The sequence below is a fragment of the Hyalella azteca genome, unplaced genomic scaffold, assembly GCF_000764305.2.
Source record: "Hyalella azteca isolate HAZT.00-mixed unplaced genomic scaffold, Hazt_2.0.2 contig8735, whole genome shotgun sequence".
NCBI classification, from domain to species: domain Eukaryota; kingdom Metazoa; phylum Arthropoda; class Malacostraca; order Amphipoda; family Hyalellidae; genus Hyalella; species Hyalella azteca.
In genome coordinates this window covers 98544-124587 of record NW_025938820.1, presented here as the reverse complement: position 1 = coordinate 124587, position 26044 = coordinate 98544, and the positions used below count along the sequence as shown (strand labels likewise).

Here is a 26044-nt window from a genome sequence, read left to right as displayed (position 1 = left end):
GCTGTAGCCTGTTCTCCCAGCACGAATTTAACGGCTATTAAAAATTATCCGTAATTTAAAATAACAATGTTTGCAGTTTAGAGCTTCGGCATGCAAAGTTGCAACTCATAACCATATAGAAGCAACCATTGAACAATACCTTCGATGCGAAGAATTTCTCTTATGAAGATTAAAAACATTTGACAATGATAAATTCCCTTGGTGTTGGACAGTTCCTAGTGTTAAAGTTAACCTTGTAAACAGCCGGTTAAGCATGGTCAGTATTTTATTATTAACTCAGGGACAATGTTCATTACAACATAAATGAGAGAGTGCACGTGGTTTTAAAACATTAAGCGTGATGTTACCTGCACTGGGATCTCGCTATAACTTGTTTCGGCTGAATCAAGTCAATGTTAACGTACTTGAGCTCGTGAATCTTTTTAACGGAATATCGGTGTTGCATTACTACTTACTAGAGTATGAACATTTTCTTCCGCCAAGGCCATTGATATCGATGTGTAAAAATTCAAAAATTTATTACTAGTATAATTACCATGAGGAGTATTGGTTGCAATCTTTAATTGAATCAAGTGTCTTTAACAGTTTCGCTGTCGGCACATTTTATTGAGTAGATGGTCGAATTTGGCATAGGGTCCATAATTCTTTGTTTTGCATCGATTTAAAACGTACGAGCGAACAGTTTGCCGCAGCATTTACATAAAGAAAAAAACACGTGTAATTATTTGTATGATATCCTGTTTCTAACCGTCCCTCATGCATGCTGGTTTTGGGAAAAAAGACAGCTTTTTGCTTGAAATATTTTCGTCATTTTGCAATACGTCGCTTGAACTGTTGAACGTCTCTGCTACTCTGTCTGTCCAGAACGCGGTCGTGTAAGTTACAAGGATTGTTTTAACACTTGATGTTATGCTTTGTGATCGTTTTAAAACGCTTGAAATAAGCGATTATTCTTTTCAATTTAAATCCGACGTTTGTTAAACACTTTTTGGATCAAATTTATTTACCTCTGCATCAATTTCACTTTTGCGATTAGTTTTTTTCTGAATTAAATGGTCACATTATTTCTATTACTGAGTTCCAAATTTGCCGAGTTACCACTTTCATTCATCTGCCTCAGATATATAAAAAAATGTACAATGTGTTCGTCTGAGATAGCAGTTTCGAAAAAATTTTTACTCCTATAATCTTTTTTAGAATCGCTAGCATATGAAATACCTAAATTGTATACTTTCGGGTATTGCTTAGCTCATATTTTCGTTCATGAAACTAACACGAGCCATAATGAACTTTCAATTATCTTAAAAATATTTTTAGTGTCTTACGGTTTTTTTTATCTTTGAATTTCTTGTACTACGGTAGATAACATTTATGAGACCTTTGCCGAACCTTGCTGCAACTCCAGAACGTTACTTATATTAAATTCATTAATCGATTGTAGTAGTTCTTGACTCGAATAGAAGCACCTTAGAGAATTGCTTCACTCGCGTCATTGTATGAATATCATAATTCAAGTTGTGTGGACTCATGAGGCATAATTACACCCTCGTATATCCCGTGGCGTGCTGATTTCGAGTTGTGTATAACTCAATATGCGGTTTTTCATTGTAATATTGTGACGAAGTCAGAAATTTTGAGAAATATTGTGTTCTCGCCAACAAATTACATTATCAGACAATAATAAAGAATGATACTGACTTTCTGGACTGCTGTAATGAGACAGGCGAGCAATAACGTTGATCTGACGCTTGGCAGATGAAGCAGCAGCTGGAGACTGCAGTCGAGGATCACGTGTGGGTCGCTCAAATTTATCGTACGTCGGTGACGAGGCGTCGTCCTTACACGGCAGCAGTCGTGCGTCATCGCCTTCTTTGCCACCTCCGAGCCCTGCAGAGGCGCGTCCTTTACTGCACTCTAAAACTTTTGCCGACGGAAGGACCCAGAGTCGCCGACCACACAGTCCTGGCGACCTTAGTTCTGGTGGAGGTGTGCGCACTCATCTTCCATCGAGCAACAGAGCACGTAACCTCAGCAACAAGCCGCCTAACTTGTTACTTGGCAAGTCCTCGAATTTGGCTCTGGAGCGCTCGGTGAGCGTTTCTGCAGAGCACACAAGTGCGGCCAACCGCAAAACTTCGCTACATTCCTCAATTGCCGCCGCTGTTGCCGCCGCTGCTCGTGTCGGTCAGACGAGCGGGCCTTTATCAGCCCCTGCCTTGGGAGGCACGTCTGCTACCGCCGCTGCTTCGTCTGCACCTAATAGCGCCGGTGTTGCTGGACCTCCTCTTACACCTGCGGCCGCGGCAGCTGTTGCATTAAGAAATAAACAGGTTTGATTTCCCATTTGTTTTGAACGATCAATACGGTAGTTGGTGCATGTTACATTTGGGATTATATATTTGTGAATCTCCTCCAAAGCGTACGACCTGTGTTGCTAGGAACGCATTTCTACTGAAATATCCTGGTGGAGGCTCACAATTTAAGTATAGCTTCGCAACCTACTTCTAGAGGAACGAGTGACTTGATGCCCAGTGACCGTTTTTTCATCTGTTATCGCTACTTTATCTCATGACTCACTTGTGTTCTTTGGGAAAAAGTGGGTTTTCTTCAATATTAGGTGCTTCTTAGGGGCCAAGGTAAAAGCAAATATAAAAACCAGCGTGCAGTTATCGTTGGTTGCTATTGCGTCTTGATGCCAGTGAGAAATCGGTGAGCACTTCTAAATTGGGATTACTCTTTTTCGCTTATTCCAAATTGAATTCGGAAAATCTTGTCTTTCATTCGGAATTGTTTCATGCATTTGAATTATCTCATTTGTATAGAATCATTTCAGATTCTATTTCTCCTTTTGAACTGTTAAATACTGTTAACTACTACTGCACATACATACATACGTGTCGGATCTTGTCGAATGTTTTTGTCTGGCATGAACGAAAGTACGAAGAAACTAATGCGGAGTGCCAAGTGGCAAACAAAATATTTTTTGGCCCTCTTTTAGTCCCTGAGATTCTTCAAAGTTTGTTATGTTATCTTAATAATATCTTGAGCGATGGTGGTATCCTCGATACTCGATTTATCTAATTATTTGATTCATATTTTTCAAAAATTGCCAAATAAATAACAATCTGAAAAGTGTTTCGTCGAGTCTTGTCTCTATAGCTAATTCTAGTGCAGTATCAGAATTTGGATCTCCTGTTTTTGCAGAGCACTACGCCGTACGACATCGACAACATAGTCATCCCTTCTAACATGGCTTCTGCCACGCCAGTCCAGCCCATCGAGTACAAAGAAATTGTCACCCCCAAGTGGCGGGAAATTGAGGAACCAAAACCACTTGATCAGGTACGTAGTTAAAGACTAATGTTCTATCTACAGTCGTGTCTTGTTAATGTACAAAACCAGCAAGTTAGCCCGGCGATCACCGCGAGAAATAATAACTCCAATTTGAAAATTCCGCTTTCTCAAACCCCGTCTTTGGATAACTTTGTTCAATTTATTAAAAAAAAACATTAGAATTTCTTGATTTAACTCTCCTCTCCGTTTTTCAATATTTCACGTTACCGCTGCAATAAAGAGCATTTTTCTTTCCCGGTTAATATCCTGACGCTAGTGTATATCGTGTTTATATTATTAATCTGCTTAAATCGCAAGTTCACTAAGAATTAAAAAGTAAAGAAAAACACAAAGTAAATTCAGCATATTTTTATCGAAAAAATTTCGGCGACCAGTTCCATCAAAATCCATTCGAGGATTTTGGAATTGATTGCGCATCAATGATATCGTGTAGAAGATGCTGATTATATGAGGATTGATGTGCAGACAAGCGGCGTGGTGTTGGAAGAAGATGTGAGTGACGCTACAGTAGTGGAGCGCCATGCTCGCAGTGAGGTGCTCGAGGGCCTTAGGTTTGCTGCGCACCTTACGACGGGCGGTACGCGGCACGGGGGCAACGCTAGGGTGCGGCAGCGCAGCGCCCTGGCGCCTGCACCCAACTCGACCAGCAGTATCGCCGGGTCCTCAACCACCGGCACCAACACGCCCGGTTAGTCATGCATTTATAAAAGTAGAGTTTAGCATTGCTTTGACTAAGCAGTAATTCTATTTATGTTGTCTAATCAAAAACCACTTCCAGTCGGCATGATTGATCTGAAATTAACTGAAAATAATGAGCATTGAATAATCTTAATTTAACTGTAGATAATGAGTGATTTGTTCACAAAAATTTGTAAATCTTTCCTTACTGCTTAATTGGTTCATGTTCATTTGTTAAATTTGTTTAGGATTATAGTACTAATGTGTGAAGAGCGTTAATTCGCATATTAGAGGATTATACATAATTTTGTTCTAAGATTGTTTCGATTTTTTCCACGAGACTTGTTCTCTATTACATTGGTTGGTCTAGCTGGTAATATTTTCTCTCAAGTACCATGTTAAACCTTTTATTTCCTCTTATCAGATAACCCTTTGTCACCACACGTGGACGTATCAGACTTGGCAACGCCCCCTGCTACTCCTCTGGCACTATCAGAAGACAGCAACCAGTCTTCAAAGAGCACCAAACATTCCGCGAGTGTCATCTCGGAAGACGCCGCTCTCGCTACTAGTGCCAGTGGCTCTTCAGCCGTTGGTTCTTCGGCCAAAGACTTTGCTTCTGGCGCAACGGCTCACGGTGACAACGATGGTGTGGAACACACAAATGCCGTCAAATCATTAAATGATGATCCTGCATTGGCCAAAATAAAAAATGCCATAGTCGGAAATACTGGAGTATCAGTGGCGATCACTGTTCCTGCCACAATTGTGTCGACCAGCAATAGTACCGCGTCTACCATGAATGATTCAACAGCCACACCACTTGCAGTGCCGGGCCCTCGTAAATTACGAAGCAACAGCTGCAGCGTTCGACTACGCAGCAGCAGCAACAACAGCAGTGTCAATAATGAGGATGAAGGCTATGCGAGAGAGGTATCACCTTACTCTGTTCGCAAGTTTCCGCTTAGCGACAATTATTTCGCAAGTATGGTCAAAGAGAACAGCGAGGTGATACCTTATCCCTCATTAGCCGTTGCCAACCTGCCGCTTCTTCACTCTTTGGATTATGATGACCTTGGCGAACCGTCATCTGACGAAAACGATCATCAGGAGCATGAGCAGGTAGACGAGACTGTGAGTATAGCTTCGAATGTCAGCGAGTGTCAAAACAACAAGAAGCGCAAACATTTCTCCGATTCCTGTGCCGTGTCACCAGCTGGCCAACCTGAAACCAAGAAGCGTCAAAAGAAGAACATCTTGGCGCCAGATATTAGTGACGACAGCGGTGTTGGTGGTATTACAGTTAATAGTAAGACGAATATCCCTGTGCTGCACCTGCGCGGCACCAATTCCCGTAAACAAGATAACTCATTATTACGTGCGGGTCGTCATTCTCTCGGCACCTTGAAGAAACCATCTGCACTAGTCGTCTATAAAGAGCATCTTAAAAAAACTACGGTGAGTAGTTCATGAACATTGGTTTGGTATTATTAACTAAGTCTCCTGTTATTGTATTTTAATTTGAAAAAATGGTTCCCAGAAATTATTTGGGTTTAAATTTTAAACATATTCATTTAAAGTTGAAACTATGTGTTTGGTCATTTCAACAACAGAATTATAATTGTATTTTAATTTAAAAAAATGTATTTTGTTGGATACCTTACACATTCCTCAAATAGTCGATCTTAACCAATTACAATACATTGAAAACAAAATTATTGTTTACTTACATGAAGTTTGAAATGACATTCATTGAAATATTCTTATTTCAAATGTGTTCTATTGAAGTACATTAGCAGATTAACGTTGCAAAAGCGAAAGCTAAGCTTTGTAGTCTACAGACTAAAAGTATGCATTATTCTCTCAATAAGTTATTCGAGAATATTATTTCATTGCAGGACGGAGAATGTGTGAGTGAAGGACAGAGTTCGCCGCTGAGTGAAGTAACGGACAGCGCTGCTGAAGATGAGCTCACTGGAGACTTGTTGTCTGACAGCGCAAGGCCTCCGGACTGGACCATTTCCGCCACTGCGGACAGCGCCGGCCATTGCGTCATGCAAGTCCTGCGTCACTGACACATTCTTCTAGTTTCACAGTCCTGTATTTTTGATGATCCTGTCGAGTGTTTTGATTATCAGGATAATCAATCTCGCTTACAGGTCCTCATTTTTTTTGGCCTTAATTTTTGTTAGGCGAATCGTGTAAAACTACCTTATCCGTCACTCTGTGCTTTGCGGTAATATCCAATTGTAATTAGATGTCTTCAAATCTTCATACCGAATAATTTATCAGCTGAGACCTCACATCGCTACCTGGATTGGCTTTCTGAAATATGAACTTATTTATTATGTTTGCGACAGCTTTGACGTTTGAGGAAGCTAAAAAAAGATGAAAGTTTCACTTCAACACGTGATTTTGTGGTTATAGTGTGTCATTTTGTGACGTCGCTTGTGATTAAGTTCCATTTAACTGATGACGGCGCATTTCACACGGAATTGTCTTTTTTGACTAGTATTATTTTTTTCTTCATGCGCGTTTCTAATCTTGATTGTTTTCTTAATTTTTTCACGATGTTTTCTTTCAGAAATTTATTGTAGATTAGTCCAAACATTAATCAGTTTAAATTATGAATTTGTCATATTTTCTAGGAATTCGTTGACGCACTTTCGAATTTAACCTTCTACATATCTTTCGGGTACGATTAAAATTTCCTCCGACACATCTGAGAACTCGGAAAATAAATAAAATTTCCTAGTGTCTTTCGTTCTAATTTGAGGGATGATGTATTGCTACTTGACTTTAACTTACAAGAATGCATCGTGTCGAGAACCAGCTTCTTACTAATGAGCAAGTTCTAATACAGGAAGACATGCGAGTTAGGAAGGAGTTCTTATCTTAGGTCAAATAGAGTATATTAAAATATAGTTTGTTCAATCGCCTGCAGTGTATCGCGACCTGAACGAGTTGTTGGTATTTTCTTACGAAAATGTTCAACGTTCTATTAGAGTATACAACTGTACATTTTTCTTAGCATTAGCTTGGCTGTGTTAAATGAAATTCTTTATCGACCTAGGAGTAACATTAAGATATGGTCTGAAAATAGGACCGCGTTCTCATTCGAATCGAATAGAACGAAAATTCTTGTAAAAATCCGAAGCCTTTTTCTCGTCGTGTAGTATATATATACAGTTGATTAAGAACCGTGTGTGATAGTGTACATACCTGCAGTTTGCTTTGATTATGTACAATAATTTAAGCGATTTCTATAGTCACGTTATCCTTTGGCCTTATCAACGCAGTTTAGATTAATCAGTGCAAAGTTTATCCTACGTACAGCAGGTTAGCAGAAAATAGTTTTCCATTTTTCATTTCGTATACAAAATATTAACTGTATCTTCTCACTAATTAACCATTTTCATTTTTTTCATCTGTCATTTTTTTAGAAAACTTTATACGCATATGTTTTTTCATACATCTCGCAGTGAACATCCCAGCAAAGGTTATTTCAAGATTGTCTGAACAAGAGAGTATAAAAGCGAGTTGCGGTCTAAATAGTCCTTAGCAATAAGTTGATTATTTTCAGAGGAATAACGTATTCGTTTGGGCGAGGGTGGAGCAATGGCCGAGACTTGAATTGGTCATTACTCTTAATAGCTAATCTAGGTTTTATAAGCAAGAATTTCTACCTAAAATATTCCTTAGCGAACACGATTGCTGGACATGTACAACTCTGTAAATATAAATCTTCAGATTTAGAAAGGATTATTCATTTTTCGTTCGTTTGACTTGGCGGATTTATGCTCTTTCAGTTTTGTTCAACGACAGAAGGATTGAAAGCTTCATTCATATGATATGAATATCATGTTCTTTGATGAAACTTGAACAGGGTTTAATTTAATATTTTTGTCTAATGTTTGTTTTGACTGCAGCATTACTTATTTAATCGTTTTTGTGGTGACCTCCAAATTTTGCCGCGGTTCGTTATGATCAATTACAAGTGAAGTGTTAAGAGTTGCTTTGGCCGTTTAGTTTTCTCGATAGAAGATTATTCTTACAAATAAGTCTGGGCAGATACGGGTTCCACTATGTAGCTGTCCATATGAAGTGTTATGCTTCAATGCTTACGTAAATCACTGTGTGACGATAGGAACGCTTTTAGTGAAATGTTAGATTTAATTCGATAGTTATCTCATGGTATGATAGTAGTATTCTAAAGCGTTAACGTTCATGAATTTTGCTAAGCTCATTTTGGAAATTGGCAATAAATCATTGGAAAGCAGATGACAGTTCAACACGAAATTGATTATTTCTTACTTACAGACGCTAAATTACGCTGCAAGACTACATCCCTATTTTTTAAGTTATAAAAAAGTGGTTACAGACGCCTGCTTTATTATTTTGCGTTTTTGTTTAGGGGCATTCTGATGCAGTCACTTCCCCCCCCCCCCCAGTTTCCATACTACGTGTACATACATGTACAGCTTAACTTGTAGCAAGCATATAGACTTGTCTTGGCACACGTAGCATTATGTAATGAGACGGTGTTTAAACCAAATATAGAAAATAGCCAAATGGTCTTTCATTAGCACTTACATTATTTCCTCTTGTACCAAATGAAACAACAAGATAGTAAGTCGCATATATTCAAGACCTTGAATTTCAAAGCAATATTAGTCTAACGAGGACCAAGATGTGAAACACCGCGCGTTGTATTAACACTTATTTTCGCTATAGCCGTCTTGGTCAAGATGGAAGGTGGGTAATGTTTGTAGGATTTTACGGATGAATGCAGCCTACAAGTAACCTGTCTAATTCTGAGTAATTATAACTACCTTAAAAGCAGTTGAGAGAAGTGCTAAGAACTTGGGGTTCATTTCAATGAGATTGCATAAATATTTCCTTAAAGCTACGTGTCGATTGACTACTGCCATGAACAACCAGTACGGTGATCATAAAATGACTAGATTGATAATAAATATAATGTTTGTGAATGGAAAACGGTCTATATAACAAAAGTGTCTATAATGAGATCAAAATATATATAATGTCAAAAGATATATTGAAATGGCTTACGATGAGGATAATTAGCTCTACGATGAGGCATGCATGAGTTATGAAAATTCAGCGAGTTTAAGAGCAAAAAAAAGTATTGTAACATACAATCCCTAGCCATTTGTATAGAATACTTATAGCATTAATGCCCAAGTATGACAATATGTTGATTTGGTTACAGTAATCATCTATGTATGGTACATGTCACTCGTTATTGTGACTGGACAAAAGCCGCATAGATAGACATTTGTGAACAAGTTTAATAAAATTTAAACTAAGTGAAATAATGAGTTTACAGTGAAGTAGCACAGCTCATGAAAAAGTATATAAGCAGAACCCTAAATTATTAATAATTCTATAAAACAACAACTTGAAGACTTTAAAGAAGCCTTCTAACAACTAGAAACAGACGAGCCAATGGATGAATTAGGATTAGTTCTTATTTAGACCGCTCCAATTATCATGACTTCAGATTTCTAAACATTATACTAGCGACATTGACCTTGGCAACGGGATGACTTCTGGATAGTGAACGGTTAGTATGAAAGGTTCAAACTAACTTAGATCTTACACAAAGTGACCGAAAGTGAAGAAATGAAACCGAGAAATCGAGGGTGAATAATTGAAATCAGTCTTGGACAAACGGTCACTCGAGGCAACAAGTCAACTGGAAGGAAGCAAGGGAGAAATGACTATTCATTCCGTCAGGAATTCAGTGAAGTTAATCAAATAACTTCCACTGCTTACCTCGGGTTAAACTCGTTTTAAAATTCCAAAGAGGGAGACATGCAGGGCTAATAAATAGAGGAGAGTTACAAAAAACTCTACTATAAGAGAAGCTTTAGAATTTCCTCGCTGGAAAGGGAAAAAATATGCAAGATAGAACTACGCAAACTCCTAAGCACTACGAGCTTAGGACCTCATGGCAGATTATTTGAAAATCATCCGCAACTAAAAATTAGAACTGTACTTGAAACGACAGGGAAAACAACAACATCTCCCGACCAAAACAATCCACTGCCTATCTACTTACAAGTAGATCGTCACGTACTCACATGAGTGAAACCAAATTTATTCTATTAATCTTTCATCATTATTCAACCAACGTCGGAATACATTGCATTGCGCTCACAAATCTTGAAGGTCCACTGTAACGGTAACCTCCATCATTGCTTGTCAATATTACATCCGTTGTCCATGTAGTCAATCGGATGTTTTTTTTCCAAAGAAAAACAGTTGTTATCCCCATACCAAGGCAATATGTCCAGCAGCTATCTCAATCAATCGTCAGCTATGGAAAGATCGGGTTCCAAAGGCCGGATCCCTTGTGAATCAAGTCACGAAAAGTTCAAGAATCAGCAACAGGCCATGGGCCAATTTCTTCAACGCCGACACTTCTATTCTATAACTTTGGTCTCAAACGATTAACTATGGCACTTTACTTGCCGATTTTATCAACGTCTCTCGCAATGCTTGCCACGACGACAGATATTATCTACATCCATTAATTGTCAAATTGTGAATCAACTGATAACAATTACATTATCATTACCCAGAGATAGCTAAATAGATGAACATAACAGATAACTTCGTTACATCATATTCTTGCCCGGTTCATTCACTTCTTCACTCAGCGTCACGTCTTCACTCAGCCTTCATGTCAGTATCAGCTGATAACAATAAAATCATAGCCAAATTGTCTTTCATTAGCACTTCTTCAATAATATTTTCCATATCCAGAGATTGAGGAATAAATGACCATGACTTGAGCTCATTACTTGCCAGGCCAGTCCGGCCAATAGTTGATGGCGTAGCGGTGCGTCGAGCCTTCGAACAGGCGGTCCAGCCAATTGCTGAAGCCTTCCAGCAACTGCTCCTCGAACAGCACCGAACTGTAGTAGTTCAGCAGGGGCTTCTGAGCAACAAGCAGGGGAAAATTGTGTATGGTTAATAAATTATTATTGGTACAGCAATTCAGCAGCGACTTCTGAACGCTAATCAAAAGATTGCAAAAAAAAAAAACAAGACCATTGCCGAAAAATGATAAATGCGAGGTCGAATCATTACAAAAAAAAGTAGTGACATTTTGATCAGTAAGACAGTAACTGATGAACACTGCTGAACACTGATACTGGTGCAATATAAAAGCTCTATTCAGTTTTCTAAATCAGCATACTATTTCATTCGTTTGACAAGAGTTGAGATTTAATTTGATAGCACGAGCTTATGCTCATTACGAGAATCAAGCCCTCGTGTTGCTGGAGATGACAATCTTATGCAACACTCACGTTCGTGCCTACTGCATCTATTGTAGTACACATAGGTAGGCAACACTCACGTTTGTGCCCATTGCGTCCTTTTTCTTGTTGCCGACTTCGACGTCGCTTCCCGATGTCTCCGATTCGCTGTCGCTATCCTGGCGCTGAAGAAAAGAAATGAAAATCAATCAGAAAATGAAAATCAACAGAGAATATCGTCGGAAAAATAACTATGGAACACTCAAATTTGCGCAGCCTGTTGGATAGCCATGCGTGAAAATTTCATCTACGTGAACTTCAAATTAAAAATGTCAATAAATATTGATATTAAACGAAGGAAAAGATGCAAATAAGAACAAAATACAACCATATTTGAAGCGATCAAGCTATTTCTAGTGCGAATAAATAGGTAAAATTACTTGTTTCTACGTCAAGTTGTAGAAACTGTTGGTAATTCGTTGGATGCATGTGTGATTTTAATGCCAAATTCCGACTTTAGTGGCGACTGTTTGACAAAATATTTGTGTGTATCAATAGATGCGACAGAATTTGATTCGATGTTTTCCACACTGCGACGGCGCTACCATTGCCTTCTGCTTAGATTTTTAAAGTATTTTTTTAATTGGGTTAACAGAAACTGTTTCTACCCTTTTGTCATACGGGTGCGTTAGAGACTTCTTAAGAGCGGCTGTTTTTTACTGAAGCGTCGCTGTCAACTTGGAGGAGCGAGGTATTTCTCTTTTTTCATAAAAAAAAACTCACTCTAGTGGGTGTCATGTAGTTTCCCCAGCTCTGCGCATCGCCAGCTTGATGATTTTAGATGTTTCTCACTGCACAAAACGCCTTAACTGTCACTACACATGTGGCACATCTCACGTCTTGCAACAAAATAATGTAAATTAATTTGTGCGACTTTTCCGGACTTAGACCGCGTCGCTGTACCCTAGGTGCGTGAGGATCATGCAGGCCCAGGGGACGTACTATAAAAACTCGCACAAGTGCATGTAGCGGCTTTGAATGTTGGATTCCGCTTAAAAGGCCGTTAGTGATTGGCTGATGGAGTTACAAACACGCAACTATTTTTGACAGTACGGCGTTGTTCATACCTGTCATCACCGAAGAGCATGAGGTGTCCCGAGTCTGGGTATTAGTTATGGGGTTTAATCGTTATGTATGCAGGATACCGCTTGCTTTTCAGCTTCGCCCTTTATATTTCAAGCAGGCGCTAACGTAGCATTTTAATAAGTGTCTCTTCGTTTAGGCCAATTGCAAATTTCATCACTTGTTGGTGATCCTTAATTATTACTTCCGAGGAAGCGACGACATGGCAATTCATCTTGTTTACGACGTGATGTTGTCATTGCCATTGAAGACTCATGTAATTTTTCTTAATAAACTATTAATGCCCAGTAAGAAGTATAGGAAACTCTGTGAACAACTCACGCGTCTACGAAGTTGGCCATCTCCTTCAGCGTATAAGTAGTCCGTCTGTGGGAGACGGTGCAGTGCAATAAAATAAGAATCTTCTACGAGTGAATGTGCAAATAAAAACAGTAATCAAGGCTAAGAATAATGAAATTGAACAAAAAAATTTACGGGCAAGGAAGGAAAAAGCAATTTATTACTCTTAAAATTCGGAATTAAAAGAGATATAGCATTTGCTACGTAGCTAGAATATAAAATAAAATTGAACAAATAATAAATCAATAAAGCAACATGTTGAAAGCTGATAACAAAGTACAGTGGCAAATTATAAACTACTGTATCAACTTCAAGATACAAACAGTGGTGAATAAAATGTCATCATCTACGCACAGACATCAACATGACCTATTTTATTGTCAAACCCGTAGTATACTAGATTCGATTTGAGAAACAACGCCTTCATAGTTTTTCCCGGAGTGCTCGAGAAAATTTGTGCATTTTAAATAATTCTCAGTGAAGAATATTTACCGTGCATGGCTCTATTGTGCTAGTTAATGGTAGCTAGACTGAGTTCTACTCATCAGATGCACATAGCGCTCTCTGTAAGATTACCAGATTTTATCAGGTTGAATAGATTTCGCTTTACTCACCTTGCAAAGATCACATCGTTCTAAATAATTGTTTATGTTACGTTTTACTCACCTTGCACATGTCTATCGTCCTGAACACTTACAAATTTCGTACTACTCATCATGCATAAATCTTATCCACCTTGATACCTGCACACAATTAATGGAACTCACCTTGCGTGTATCCTCAGGATGCTTGGCGTGGTAGAGACAGTAGTATTTCCTGTGGCCGTTGAGCGCGATGACGGTGCCGATGGTATTCTTGGGGTTTATTTTCAGGTCTCGAGGTTCAGGCAAACCCAGCAACAAGATTCTTTTGTACCATTCCATGGCAGAGTGTCGCTCCATGTTCATAAAACCGAACATGAGCGTCTTGTTCCTGTCAAGTGAACAGTTATAAGAACCTGTTCTTGACACAACACTGTTTTCATTATAGATTAAACCGAACATGAGCGTCTTGTTCCTGTCAAATGACAAGAAATTGGAACTTATTCTCAGCACAGGAACTGCTATTTCGATTATAGTTGACAAGAGATCTACAATATTGAATTCGCTTAAAACTGTTTACAGAAGTAGAGAAAAAGAGGCACGGAAGAGTAAAAATGAAAGTAAGATCTAATAAACCTTCTCAGTTAGTTTCTCAGACCAAGTCTAAAATGGGCTAAAATGTCTACTCAAGAGCAACTTTTATCTATAAAGCATGATTTATGATGGACAAAATAGATCAATATGATCTTCATATTGCTTAAGCGGAGTAGTGAGGAAACCACAAACCTCCTGTAGGGCCAGCAGCTCTTGTAGAACATCGGCATGAGCTTAGGTTTGGTGTGAGAATCGCAGAGAAGGACAATCGTGCGACATCCTGGCTTCAGTAGACGTACCTGTAACAATTAACTCAACATTAATTATATGCTTGCAGATATTTTATATTGAAAGATAAGCCACGAGGAATGAAAGCAATTCATACCCACTGACTTAGGTAGTTCCGGAACACAGGATTCGTCGGCACAACAGTGAACGTCATATACTTGAAGAATGTACGTTAGCATGAGCAAATCAAAGCTCTAAAAGCGCATGAAAATATCTATCGTAGTTACGATCACGCACATAAATCTGTTTCTTAGTTCCTGACTCAAAAGATAAAAATATTATTGTTCCAGGATACTAGCTTCAAAAATGAACACCAGTCAGTAGCATCAGCAAATTACTTCTAATTTCCAGTCAAAATTAAGATTCTCATCGTTGATTTAGCAAAATCATGTAAAATGACAACTGAATATAGGAGAGCTGATGGTATTTTTTTTTTCTGTCAATGCCCGTTTCACGTTGACAGACTTCTTTGATGAAATGTACGATTCCAAACCAACATCGCACAGCGTAGCGCTATCTAGTTAGTCGTACAGCTTCACGAAAAGCTATTTTAAAGTGCGACACAAATTATTATGATACTAATAACAGAGAATGAACAATAAATATCGCTCACCATGCCATTATAAGTCTCCCCTCGCAGCTCATGGATGGGTAACTGGGGCGATTTTGAAGCACAGTTGCTGCTGCTGGGGTTAAGGTCAACCCCTTTGGAGGCGAGGTATTCCTCTTCTTTCTTTCTGTAGAAAGGTATTAAAAAAATTAATTTTATACACATCAACCTGATTGAGAATTATAATTTAATTTCAGACACCTAATATGACTTTCTAAACGTTTTCTAAGCAAGCGCGATACAACAACTCATATTTACAAACCATTTGAAGTGCTTCATAAAAAAAGCAATTAATGAGTCGGTCTAGTTAATACTGAATTCTTGTCATTGCAGAAGGTAAACGGGAGATAGAATTGCGCCTTCATTTGGCCGGGAGCTCAAGAGATGATTAATCCCTTTATGTACTGTGAAACTAGCGAATTGTTACAGTCTCATTCAATAGAACAATCGAGTCATTTGAGTTATGTTGGTGTAAACTGTAACACAACGCACTAGTTTTTACGATGACTCAGGTTAAAAACATGGAACATACAGCAGATGATCTGAGTGCTTAATTAAAGTATGAGCTCGGAAATCAATACGTCTTTTATAATACAGACGAAAAGACTGACGTAGACCTATAACCTAAAACAGGATTTTACCAGTGTCAAAGTCTTATCATAATATGAAAAAAAACAATAATGCGGATTCTTAAATTAGTGACAAAAAGTATCATGTATTATGATATTTCAAAGGTAGTAGAATGACACTTGGCATTGCAAGCACTGGTACGTATCTGACAATGCATACACTATCACTATCTGACCATCTGACAATGCGTATACCCACACTTTATAGTGCATGAGGAAGCCAATACCAACGATGAGAACAACCGTCGCCATCATAGAGAACACAACGTAGAGGTCGTCTTTACTGAGACTCTGCCAGAGCGCCTCATGCCAGTGTGAGAGCCGCGTCAGGATGCGCCACAAAATACCGTTGGCGTGTTCGTCGAACAGCTCCTGGAGTTCTGTCTCGTACGGCAACGCAGCGTCGGTCGTCAAGAGACGTTCAATCGACGCAGTTAACACAGAACTCGACGTATTGTAGCGCAAGTAAGCGTGTTCTGGTGACGAGTGTACATTGTCGCTGTCGTCATCAGGTTGCCAGCTTTTAGGCACCCACGTGAACTTGATACGACGACTGTCTGAACGCCACAGGATGGCCACGTGCTGGTGAACTTCAGAAGGCGAGGCCGACACTGAAATATTCAGGCACCAGATATTAATTCTGTTTAGCACGGCGAAAGTATGCTGAATTTATCATAGTTTATTGAGATTGTGACACAAGTAAGAAATACAATGATGAAATTACCGTGGACGAGATGGAAATCAGTATAAATATAAGATTTGAAAACCGAATTTTCCATGAATTAAAAACAAAGCAAAGTATCACCCACAAGATGAAGTTTACAATGAAATGTAATTAGGCCAAATATAAACACATGTAAAGATATGCACTTTCTCGGAATATATAACAAATACAGGAGGAGGGCTGCAATAATGGTAGTAATTAAATTTAAGCAGAATTAAATTGATAAAAATACACTCGCATACAATCATGTGTAAAAAACACAGAGGAGTTGTTTCAAATAGCTCCAATTTTTATTAATAAAAACGAAATTAGAACTTTTATTACGTCTTGCACCTTTATAGCTAATAAGCCGCATTCATAACACTCACCACCAACGAGCGCGTTGACGAAATGCGCCTGTTTTTCCTGGAAGATGTAGGCGTAGTTGACGAGGTGTCTGTACCGCGTGTCGGCGCGCTGGCTGTGGTGGTCGGGGCGTCGCGAGTCGTGCGTGGCGTGCGACGGCTGACGCTCGAGCGCGTACTGACGCAGCGCAGCGCGAGCCTCGTCGTCCCGCGCCGAGTTCTCCGTGAATAACACCGCGCAGAAGTGGCGTCGAGTCCGCGAGACCGAGACCGGGCACAGCCCCTCGAATACAGACTGTCAGGAAGTGAGTGCGTAGTGTGATTCATCATGTGGTAGAAAATAGGGTTCTCCTTTAAAAGAGGGAATTATTTCGAACGTATAACTAGCATCAAATAAGTATTCAATTATCTGATCACTAATTGGGCTAAATGAGATTATCCATCACTGCAATACAGCTCAACTATTGCACAGCAGGACAAAATAACGAAGGAATTGTGCAACACAAGTAACCTGTGAAACTGTGCAACACTAATAACCTGTGAAGACAGTCGCGGCAACATGAGGAACTGGTGCGTCGAGATGACGTCCCGCATGGTGGCGTAGGGCAGGTCGGCCATGGCCACCGACGCGGCGGGGGTGGACGCGTCCTCCCGGAACACCAGGAGGGTGTCCACCTTGGTGGACACTGCGTACCGTGACACCACGGCCTCCGTTGACCGCAGACCTATTTGCACGTACCTGTGAACGGCATGTGGTCAGTACGAGTGTTATTACATTATTATTAAGAGTTACATATTATTATTAGAGTGTGGTGTTACATGGTGATGCACACCTGTGAACGGCAGGTGTTCAGTACGAGTGTTGTTATTACAGTGTGGTATTACTTGGCGGTGCATACCTGTGAACGTTATGTAGGTATTTAATAGGCCAGTTATGTTTCACAGGTCAATGAAAGTAGTAGAAATCAAATGGAAATTAGAATGTCTAAAAAAGTTATTAAGAATTTGAGAATTAATATTGGCCTACAATTTTTATGTTTATGTTAGAATAATATTGGTGGCATTGTTATACACGGAGAGAACTCGTTTTGCACCTATAACAAAGGTTTATAACATTATAACAAAGGTTTAAATTGATGAGTATATACGTGTGTAGCTAATTTTCAAAGGTAAACTTTTAGACGCGAATATTTGTGAGCTGAAAAATCTACATTTTTGTGGAAACGAGTTCACAGGTTTTTGCCAAGGATGGGGTTAAGAAAGTCAACTTATTAATAACCAACTTAACCTGCAATAAAGAAATGTTACGCTTCCTTGCAAATAATGGTATGTAATAAATATGAACTGAAAGGCTTTACTGACCCAATGAGAGCTCTCTGGCGGAACTCCCAGGCCACAGTTAGGTAGCGCAGACGTATCACATCCAAATGCCCGAATATTACCACACGCACCTGCACAGTTACAAATTTTGGAGGTTAATGTTTCAAAAGATTCAAGAGTGACGAAAAGAATATTGTAAGGACGATCGTAGTGTAGAAAGGTTTATACTAATAAGATTTATAAGACAGACAGATTTGATTTATGAGATTAACAGGATACAGCTGGCCAGAAATCTCAAGTAATAGACACTGGTAATGAATAATTCTCATACATATGTTTTTATTTCTCGGGAGTTGGCATTGAATCTTATAAGTATCAACTCGTCAAATTGAGATACCTGCAAACAAATTAAAAGTTAAACTGTGCAAATTAGTTTACAGGAAAGAAGGTAAATTGTACAGACCCTGTTGTCCATCCAGCCCCCAAGAAAAGCATCAATGTTGGAGTCATCCAAACGCTGTACAAGCTTCTGTGAAAAACGCCCTCGGATGAATTCTGGAAACAAAGATCATCAAAGATGATGTACTACTTACCAAAGCACATAAAAGTATAAATTATTATGAGTGGCAACAATTCTATTATTATGATTAATAAAATGACTTACAAAACTTATGTATGCAGCTGAAAACAGTGAAAAATGCATAAATGTTAAGAAAGCAATACAGTAAAATAGTCTCGATTCCACCTGGATCTAAATTATTACAAACAAAACGAACTCTTTCTTGCTTACACTTATTCGTTATCTGCCCTTATTTATATAAATGTTAGTAAATTATAACATAGAAGCCATTTGCTTTCTCAGAATATTTGTGACTATTAGAGGCAAAAAAGTCAGCAACACTATTGGTAGCTATGCCTCCATCTGTTCGTGGACATAGGCTGATCCACATAATAATTGGCTATACAAAAACAAAATTCCAATTCATTTTTGAGTCATGTGTGAGTTGTAAAGATATTTTAAGAATGTGCTCAAGTTTTTGTTTATAGTACAGCAGTAGATAACTGACCAAGAGATGAAGCCATGGAGAGTGAAGGCTCCCTGTAGTGGTAGGGGTGAGCATCCATAAGCATTATGAGGTAAGGCACGGTGGTCACGCCTATCTTGCGTGCAAGCTCAGCCTCTCTTCCTGCATGCACCTGTTGATCATATATATCAGTCAATCAGATGAAAAATTATCGTCAGGAAGGTAGTACTACTTCAGGGAGAAAAATTTATATAGTTATAGGTTATAAATACAATGGTAACAGAAACTTCTGAACTATTATTTACAGATGTACAGGTAACAGAGGTATAAACTATACTTACAGTAGCAATCCCAAAGTTTATTGGTTGCAACTCCTCAACAAGTTTCTGCCAGATGGGTTCGATGTGGGAGCAAGCCATACAGAAATCTGAGTAAAATAACAGCAGGTATGGCTGCTGGCGGCTACGGCCGCTGATGACATTTTCATAAGTTCTGGAAAAATACAAAGGACTAAAGTGTGGTGTGTGGTACCAAAGAAGAGCTTAAGACAAGATGATGGTACAATTTATAAAATTTGGGATTAGAATTATACTGATCAGGATTTTATGAACATTTTGAATTTATTCATTTCTGCATAAAATTCTGCTGTACATACCACGTGGTGTTATCTTAAAACCCACCCACAGGATTCAAAACATAAAACATTCTATGAAAGAGTATCTATAGAAAGAACATTCTGAGTTAAATATACCATCAGCTATAGGTACCTATATAAATCTAAATTTGTCTAGTACTTAAATGTTACGTAATAGGAGTAATTTCACAAAAGCAGTTCTATACATTGTATATGTATGATTCTATTTCATAAAATATATCAATAACTGCTTAACAATTGAAAATTACACAAACAACTGATGAATAAAGACAGGCTAAATGTACAGTATAATGCACAAGCCTGGGAAATTTCCTGATAGTGACAGGGAAAACCAAGGAAACTAAATTGTAAGCGACTATAAATTTATTTTCTTATTGCAAGATTTTGAAGGCCATATGATACAAGTAGCAGATTTAACTGCATTTCTAGTTAACAATATGGTTCTAGTTTGATGTCACAAGATATATTTCATAAATACAACTTCTTAATACAGAACCAATTTAAAAAAAAAAACAGTTATCTTTCATAATGATTTTAATGATTTTTGACTAAATATTTTGCTGAATAGAATGAATTTGCCTTAACTTCTTAACTTTTAGATTTTTTTTTTTTTTTGGTTTAGTTTGAATGCAAATATTAATATGTTAATTTTTGACCACTTATAACTGCACTCCAAGCTCACTTGAAATTGATGCTCTGCTCATGATATATTTTCATAGTTTCAGCAAATTTGAATCTGAAGCCATGGTGAGCTCCTCCTCCAAAGAAGCTGGCAAACGGGTCTTGGTTGTGGAAAGCTGAAAACTCATCATGATTGCGGAAATTTGGTTGGTCGTCCGTTTGTCCAGTCTTGTCATAGAGGCTACGTCTTTCAGGATCAGAAAGGAGCTGCAAAATATGAAATTATCAGACCTGATTGTCAACTTGAAACCTAAAAAAATAGTTAGTGATAGGCTCATTCTAAAAAAGCTACAGAAGCACTTGAAAAATTCAATAAAAATAATAAATAAAAATGTATCAATCAATCAATTTAATATAGTTGGACTATTTTCATGAAAAGTTTGTGATACTGTAATTTAAACAAATTTTTTATACAATAACCAAAGTGAGGTCAAAGTGTAGCCAAAAAGAGGTGAATCAGCTTAACATGATAATGTTACACATTTCAACAAGCTAATCATTGGCTTCAAACTAAAACCAAAACTCATGAATTGATAAGCAAATTTCCATAACAACATTATAAGTTTTTAACAATTCTACATGTACGTACTCTACAAAGAAGCCGGTAAACCACACTCTAAAATTATATATAAATATATACCTTATGGGCCTCACTGATCTCAATGAACTTGGATTGGGCCTCAGGAGATGGATTCTTATCCGGGTGCCTGGAATTGAAAGAAATGATGTTGTTATTGAAAGAAATAGAAATAAACATTGATCCATTAAGATCATCCCTGTTATAATTGTTTTTCTATCTATTTCTACACTTCCTTAAGCTATTAAACACACAATTTTGTCTTTTGTATTATACACACTGTTTTCTCCAAAGACTGGAAAATACTTCCGAAAGATCATGGCATTGAGGCGCCATATCTGGAAAAAGTTGTTAGAAGAGCACAAAATTGTTTATAGACAGAATTGTGCACCAGGCAACATAGAATGAAAAGTAATTAACCTAAACTATGATTTATTTATTCAAAAAATATAATGGTTGTCACTAAACTATTCCCTTCTGTTTCAGGCATGTTTTTTACAATATTCTTCTGTTATAGTGAATTGATTCACTTGACTCAATAAAAATGGTGCAAAATTACAATCCCAGTCCAGAAAGCTTATGGTGGAAATGCAAATAAGGCTGCTGACATGAAGCTTGAAGTTGATGTTGTTAATGGCAGGGAATTTTTTTAAATGTTAGGTATAGAATGGAAAAAATTTTTTTGTTTATGGATTTGCAAGCCGTAGTTCCATTTCTTTGAACTGTTAATTTCATATCTTGGCCATGAAGAGCTATTTACAAGCTGCAAACTGATTTGCCAATGTCTGTGCATATGTTACCCCAAATCTCTAATTTTACCCTAGAAACAGCAACAATAAGATTTGCCTTTACTTTAGAGGCAACCACAACTATGCAATCTCTAAAGTCCAACTAAACGTTTTAGATTGACTAGTTGGTAAGATTTTGTTATGCATGATATTTTGGCAGGAGCCTGTTACTAAGTACTGCGGACTGTGGAAGTTCAAAATTTTATGAAATGACATGCTTGTGAACCATGATTTCTTCAATAAATAAAAATATGTGACATAAGAGCCATGAGATTGCATACCTACTGAAATCATATGATATTAGAGCCACAATATTTCAGAAAAAAATGCGGACTTTTCCCAACTAGGTGCTCCGGTGGTCATGGTGCCATTCTAGATGCATTCTTAACTATCATCTACTTATGGAATTTACTAGCGCACCCACACCCAAACAGGAGTGCACCCAGCATTGCACTGCGCATGGCTTGGCTCCATTTCTGTGACAGCTTGAAGCTTGACAGCTGAGCAGATGAAAGTGATGATGTTTGATGGTGGTGGTGCACCCCCTACCATCAGACTGCAACTTGTGACTAGCCTATTCACAATGAAATCTACATAATCATACCACTGTTTAGAAACAACTTGTAAATTTATATAATATATTTAAATAATAAAGCCAAAATATAGACTGTTATAAGTAGAAAAACAAGGGAAAAATTTATTCTAACTTTTACTTTTAAGTTACGCTCCAGCCATCACTCATGAGTAATGGAGACAGGAGCGTAATCCTTGCCTACCAGTCTTATCGACTTGAATACCGGTAACCAAGAAAACACGTAGTCACTCACTTCACTTTAAAATTTAATAGCCATTGCTTCACACTTCATTTTAAGGCAAGGTTCAAGAACTAAATTGAAAAATTAGCAAGCACTTACAGTTCAAACAAAACACTTGCATGTAAAGTGATGTCCTTGCATCGACACATGGATAGACAGATCAGGCCAAAGGAACCGTTTGTTTACATTAGAAAGATGGAAGAACAAATGTATTCCGCAAGGTGTAGGGGTGTTAGGTAGTGTAAATATCTAAGCATATTTTATTGCTAATATCATGATAGTTATACAAACTGAGAATCATAGGTACATCAATTTTAAATCCACATCAAAACTTACAACATATATTTACATTACAATTTTACAACTAATGTTTCCACAATGTTTGTAAAATGTTTTGCCTTCATATTTTTGAGTGTTGCTTTATCAATTGTGTCCTCAAGCCATCAATGTTAAGCATAGTTTGGTTTTCGGGTTTAATTCAACAAGTAATTGTTATGAACTTATGAATGAAGTGTTGGTCAGAGTTAGAGGGTGCATCATCGTGCAGCAAAGACTTAATCAAGTAGGTAAAGTTTGAACGTAAAAAGTTTCTCAAGCTCCAATTGAATTACAGCCTCAGACAGATCACGGTGTTGTGCCTGGCCACCGCCCTGGCCCACCGCTAGCGCGTTCGCGCCAGAAGCATGGCACCACCCTTGGTCCTCATGATCATGGTTGCTTTATGCCCCTCCCAGTCAACAGTACTGCCTGTAGCAGCTGAGGGGGGTTGGAGCAATGTTCATGTGCATTTCCTAGAATCCCACCATGAACTGTCCTGGCAGGCTGGCAGTGGTCCTGAAGGAGCAGTGGAGCTGAATGATCAACCATATCCTGGAATTCCACCATGGACTTGGGCTGATAATCAATTTTATACGTTTTTACAGCTCTTAGCCTTGGCCTAATGATTTTATTTCATTAAAAAGAAACATAACTAGAATATTTTTGCTTAGAAATTAAAATAGGGTAAACGCGGTATATTCCAACATCGTGGGTAATTCCGTCACCTCTCTAGTTTTTCCTTTATAATAAGCTTTGTTTTAGTTCCATGCGTTTGTTGATGGTTGAAATGGTGACGTCATACATTTGCGTGTCGAACTACTGCCAAAACACTAAGTCTTGGCCATCTAGCGGGAAAATATTGAGATCCAAAGAGAGACAATGCACGCTACCCAGTGAGATCATCGAAAAATGTGTCAAATTTGACAGATGACATTGCTCTACCAAATAGTAAATAACTGTTTGTATAGGAAGAATATTATGGTTTGAGACTTTTAAATACGTCTGTGAATATATTAGGAATCCTTTAAGTATACTTGTATTTGCTGATTTCAAGTGGTAAATAAATGAATATATGATTAAGTTGAGAAATGGATTTAGACACGTGAAAACTAATTCCGTCACAACTTGAATTGGACACCCACAGATCGTTCCAAGCTATGTACAAAAATTAATATTTGCTTAATCAAAAGCTTAATAGTTGTTGATTAAAAGCATAATTAAGTAGTGTTCAATATTCATTAGTGTTCTAATTCAAAGCCGTGTTGTATTCCAATACAGCTCACACAGCAAACGGAATTCGAACACGTGGATGACGGCATTACGTATCAGTAGAATTTGAAGCGCAGACGGAATACGCCTCACCACATGCCGAATATTGCCACACATAGTGTCGGAATATAGGGATTTGGTAGGTTTGCATTCTAAAGGCTTTTAAATAAATATGGCAACATTTTGTGACGTTTCATTGTTGTTGGCACGTCACCATTTCAACCATCAACAAACACATGGAACTAAAACAAAGCTTAATATAAAGGAAAAGCTGGAGAGGTGATGGAATTACCTACGATGTTGGAATATACCGCGTTTACCCTACCTAAAATTTCTTGTAAATTCTGACCCAATATTCCAGAATCCAGATTGCTATACTTAGCTATATAGGCGGTAGGCCTACATCAGTATGATCAGTACATGGCACTGGCAGTGATCACACAAAAATGAACTCACAGTTGAGGATAAGCACCTACCTATGCAATAACAAATTTTCTCATTTGCCTCTGTGCCCTGCCCTGGCGGCCATAGTGACAAACCAGAGATTTTTTAGAATCGGTTCATTTTTAATCTCCTCATTTACTCAAGATTTAAACCAATTTCTTATGTATGATAATGCTGGTATCCATGATACTTTGCTTGTCTACTTATAGGACTCAAAAATGAACTTGAGGGAGAGTCTAAAAAACTCTCTGCTTTGCCACTATGCTGGCGGCCTGGCCCAATAACAGGCCCATTATGGGATAATGGGAGTAATGGGAGCCGTAATATCTCAATTTCTCAAGGGTCTGTATACAAGTTGACAAAAGTTTTGCAACAACAATGGTTTAACATTTTCTTGACATTTCAGAAATGTAGACAATTATTCTTTTATTGGCTTATAAAAAAATTTCATGGATCTGATCATCTGACAAACTTTTTCCAAGCAAATTGAAAAGAAAAATCCTACAAAAAGTTTCATGTTTTCATGGTATAATACTAAAAAAAAATCTATCCATTCCAACTTACCATTCTTTGACAAGTTGCTTGTATGCGTTCTTGATTTCTTTTGTTGTTGCATGTTTATCCACTCCAAGAATACTATATGGATCTCTTATACGAGCAAAGGATACAATAAACAGATTCAAATATATACATATTGCTAAAAAATTCATTGCCTTTCTGTGCAGGTGCAACACAATATACAACACAGTACCGACTACGGGCTATCGAGTACCTAGTGACTAGAGTCAAAAATCTCAGCTGATTCTAGATCTATCTATCGACTCCAGTCAATACTCTAAAAGACGTCTATGAAGGCATGTTGTCAGCAGGTGTCACCGTGAGACATAACGCAGCTATCGGGCGCAGAAGTTCGTTAAAAAAATGTTACTATCGCTATTAAATACCGGTGGAATACTTGATGCTCAATACTTTATTATATCTCATCGAACTTTATGCTAAGCTATCGATCTGAACAATTAACCAAACTATCAAAATATTGCAAGAATTTCGGAATAACAAGTTGAATTAAAAATGATAATATTAGCGGTTTCAGCGTTTGGCAGGCCGTAGGCCTGTCACCGATTATTAACATCGCAGAACATTCACAGTATTTTGCGGTCTTGAACTCGCAACTCCGTTGGGCAAAAGCCCAACCAAAAGCCACCACCAATCATTGTTTTTCAATATTAAGTGTTGTGCAGAAAAGACGCTTCGGAAGCGTGAACGTTTGAACTTTGCGAAAGGCGACTACGATAAACTCCGTGAAACAGTGAATGCGGCGAATATTTCGGACTGTATTAAGGACATGAATGTGGCTGATTCATGGTCGTTTCTCAAAGACACGGTTATGTCTATGACGGTTATGTTGATGCCTATGTACCCAAGATTACGCTTGGAGGAGTCAAAAAATCCCAGTGGATGACCAGTGCAGTTAAGACTCAGCTAAAGACCAAGAAAGAAGCCTACAAGCGTTATTTACGAACTCGCAGCGAGTCTGATTATAACCTGTATGCCAGAGCTCGAAATCAAGCTAAAAAAG

General features: G+C 38.2%; 2 protein-coding genes across 4 annotated transcripts in view; one reads left to right on the top strand and one right to left on the bottom strand.

Moving 5' to 3' along the window:
- Window positions 1–7009, top strand: part of LOC108678302 — a 47985-nt gene extending 40976 nt beyond the window's left edge. For both annotated transcript variants that reach the window (XM_018166680.2, XM_018166678.2), the window contains 5 exons: window positions 1756–2330; window positions 3205–3342; window positions 3820–4042; window positions 4457–5490; window positions 5931–7009. In XM_018166680.2, coding sequence (XP_018022169.1) covers window positions 1756–2330; window positions 3205–3342; window positions 3820–4042; window positions 4457–5490; window positions 5931–6107 — 2147 coding nt within the window. In that variant the 3' untranslated portion in view covers window positions 6108–7009. The remainder of the gene's footprint in view (window positions 1–1755; window positions 2331–3204; window positions 3343–3819; window positions 4043–4456; window positions 5491–5930) is intronic.
- Window positions 7010–10444: 3435 nt separating this feature from the next.
- LOC108678303 (dnaJ homolog subfamily C member 16) lies at window positions 10445–25516 on the bottom strand. Of its 2 annotated transcripts, XM_018166681.2 has the most exons (16): window positions 25030–25515; window positions 20895–20961; window positions 20256–20461; window positions 19260–19410; window positions 18961–19090; window positions 18357–18448; window positions 17936–18024; window positions 17111–17312; window positions 16598–16868; window positions 15705–16116; window positions 14880–15003; window positions 14171–14277; window positions 13571–13775; window positions 12786–12830; window positions 11423–11506; window positions 10445–10999 (listed from the first exon to the last, which is right to left on the bottom strand). In XM_018166681.2, the coding sequence occupies exons 1-16, from the start codon at window positions 25173–25175 to the stop codon at window positions 10859–10861; spliced, it is 2472 nt and encodes an 823-aa protein (XP_018022170.1). In that variant the 5' UTR covers window positions 25176–25515; the 3' UTR covers window positions 10445–10858. The 2 variants fall into 2 exon arrangements, with proteins under 2 accessions (XP_018022170.1, XP_018022171.1); XM_018166682.2 differs by lacking the exon at window positions 12786–12830 and having other exon boundaries at window positions 25030–25516.
- Between the last annotated feature and the right edge of the window lie 528 nt (window positions 25517–26044).

Bases quoted from the DNA above. Each gene is read 5' to 3' on its own strand.
- LOC108678303 (XM_018166681.2), bottom strand. From the start codon at position 25,175: ATGAATTTTTTAGCAATATGTATATATTTGAATCTGTTTATTGTATCC. The intron at 19,411-20,255 runs GTGAGCTTGGAG...GTATTTTTCCAG, and splicing joins GAGCAGAGCATCAATTTCAA to AACTTATGAAAATGTCATCA. The intron at 11,507-12,785 runs GTGAGTTGTTCA...TCTTTTCTTCAG, and splicing joins ATGGCCAACTTCGTAGACGC to CGCCAGGATAGCGACAGCGA.